Source organism: Octopus bimaculoides, chromosome 8, assembly GCF_001194135.2.
Source record: "Octopus bimaculoides isolate UCB-OBI-ISO-001 chromosome 8, ASM119413v2, whole genome shotgun sequence".
NCBI lineage: Eukaryota > Metazoa > Mollusca > Cephalopoda > Octopoda > Octopodidae > Octopus > Octopus bimaculoides.
Genome location: NC_068988.1, coordinates 72,485,338 through 72,487,441, shown reverse-complemented (window position 1 = coordinate 72,487,441; position 2,104 = coordinate 72,485,338). Strand labels below are relative to the sequence as shown.

Sequence of the window (2,104 nt, the reverse complement as noted above, 5' to 3'; positions counted from 1 at the left end):
TACATACATACATACATACACACACATACATACAAACATACATACATACATACATATATACGTAAATACATACGTATGTATATACACACACACGCACTCAGATGCACACATGCACACGCACTCATACACACATGCAGAGACACAGACACACACACACACACACATCTTGAGTTCTAATACCAGGTTATTAGCAACGCTATGCCTAGGCAAAATAACACACATACACACACATGCATATATGCATCTATCTATCTATCTATCTATCTATCTATCTATCTATCTATCTATCTATCTATCTATCTATCTATCTATCTATCTATCTATCTGTCTATCTCTGACTGACTGACATATCCTATTTGATTAATCTTCGATTTAAAAATTAAATTATCCACGAAAAATGATTTCAAGAGATTTCTATTTCTTTAGGTCCAAGTGAATCAGAAGTGATATCAACGACATCTAAACAAAGTAGCATTTATCTATGTAAGTAGAACAATTATTTGTGTCCGATATAATAATATATATATATGATACTAGCTGTTTTTCCCGGTTTCATTCGGGCAGTGTGGTGGATTTGGTTAAAGACTATTTCCTATGTATATTTTGAATAATAAAATGAACTAAAAATAAAAAAACAAAAATTCCAAAAACAAAAAAGAAGTAAGAACAACCCCAAAACAATACGATGCTAAGGATTTTGCGGGTCGATATTGTAAAACTAACTTCACGTGTGTACCCATAACCCCATGTAGTCACGGAACCTTATTTGTGGTATAACCTCGCCTTAAAAGAAAAATATATGGTAGTGCGGTTGTTGTATTGGCGACACAAGAATGTTAATCGAAACGTTCATGTACACTGATTAGAATTGTAAATTTCAATTATTGAAAACGCGTTCCCGGATGGATACAATTGTGCAGAGTCCGTTTGTCTCAATATGGAAAAGCTGTTTGAATGTCGACGTTTGAAGACATTTGTAACTGAAGTTTAAAAAAACGTAGTAATTAGAAAGAGCGTAAGCTATAGCTTTTTTTTTTAATGCACAGAAAATTGAAATTATTTTTTTTCTGTGCCTCTGATTAAAATTTTCGAAAAACAAACCCAGCCACATTACTTGGAAAAAAATAATCTTTATTGTGCTGATTTTTCGTAAAATTTCGCGCATGGGAAAGGCAACAAAGTCGCCCCTCCCCACTTTGAATGGGATATTCCTATCTTAAAAAGTAATAATCGATTATCTCGGTAACCATGGGAGTTGGAGGGCAATAAAAATCTCCTGAACATGAGCGGACCATGCTGCCGCTCTGTGCTGAATTTCACGCGATTCCACTGCACCGTTCTCGAGTGAATCTGCCGACACTCAATCAATCAATCAAGCAATCAAGAACACTGCAACTTATAGTATAGAAGATAATATAAGTAATTCCTTCAAGCATAGAACCAATAAGTACGTTATCATTATTATTATTATTGAGTGAGAGAGAAGTGCATGCCATCAAAATGACACTGGGGAAATATATGAAGCCCTGTATACCCATCATGACTACCAGTCTGATAAGGGTACACCAGGCACATGCATCACAACCATATGTGCACGACATGGTGATCTCATATCAAGATAAACAGCGCATGATCTTGCAGGTGGGGCCCAGTTAGAATTTTCTTCAGGTCGAGTAGCACATCTCGCTCAAAACGTCACTGAATAAGGGTTGTTTGACGATGATGAACAAAACTCCCATGTTTCAAACCCCAAAGAATTCCTTTCAACACATGGCCATGATACTTCCCCACTACTTTTGCTTGTGATCAGAGATGCACATATCGTTTACCACTAAGGGACATGCTCAACTGGTTAAGGTCAAGCAACTGACAAGCAAATCTGTGGTATTGAACAGAATATTTGCTGTAGCCCATCTTTTATACCAAGACAAAACAATGTACATGATAACACTTCCAATCAGTTAAGATGAGAGCCACTGCATCAGGGCATTTCTTCTTCTTCTTCTTCTTCTTCTTCTTCTTCTTCTTCTTCTTCTTCTTCTTCTTCTTCTTCTTCTTCTTCTTCTTCTTCTTCTTATATTATTATTATTATATTATTATTATT

General features: G+C 35.7%; 1 protein-coding gene across 2 annotated transcripts in view; it reads left to right on the top strand.

The window, feature by feature from the left end:
- LOC106872647 (integrin beta-3) overlaps positions 1–2,104 on the top strand; it is an 82,904-nt gene that overhangs the window by 16,320 nt on the left and 64,480 nt on the right. Inside the window, exon 4 of one of the 2 annotated variants that reach the window (XM_014919708.2) lies at positions 427–483. The exons of the other annotated variant lie outside the window; for it this stretch is intronic. Within the exon in view, the coding sequence (XP_014775194.1) occupies positions 427–483 (57 nt within the window). The remainder of the gene's footprint in view (positions 1–426; positions 484–2,104) is intronic. 2 annotated transcript variants of the gene reach the window in all.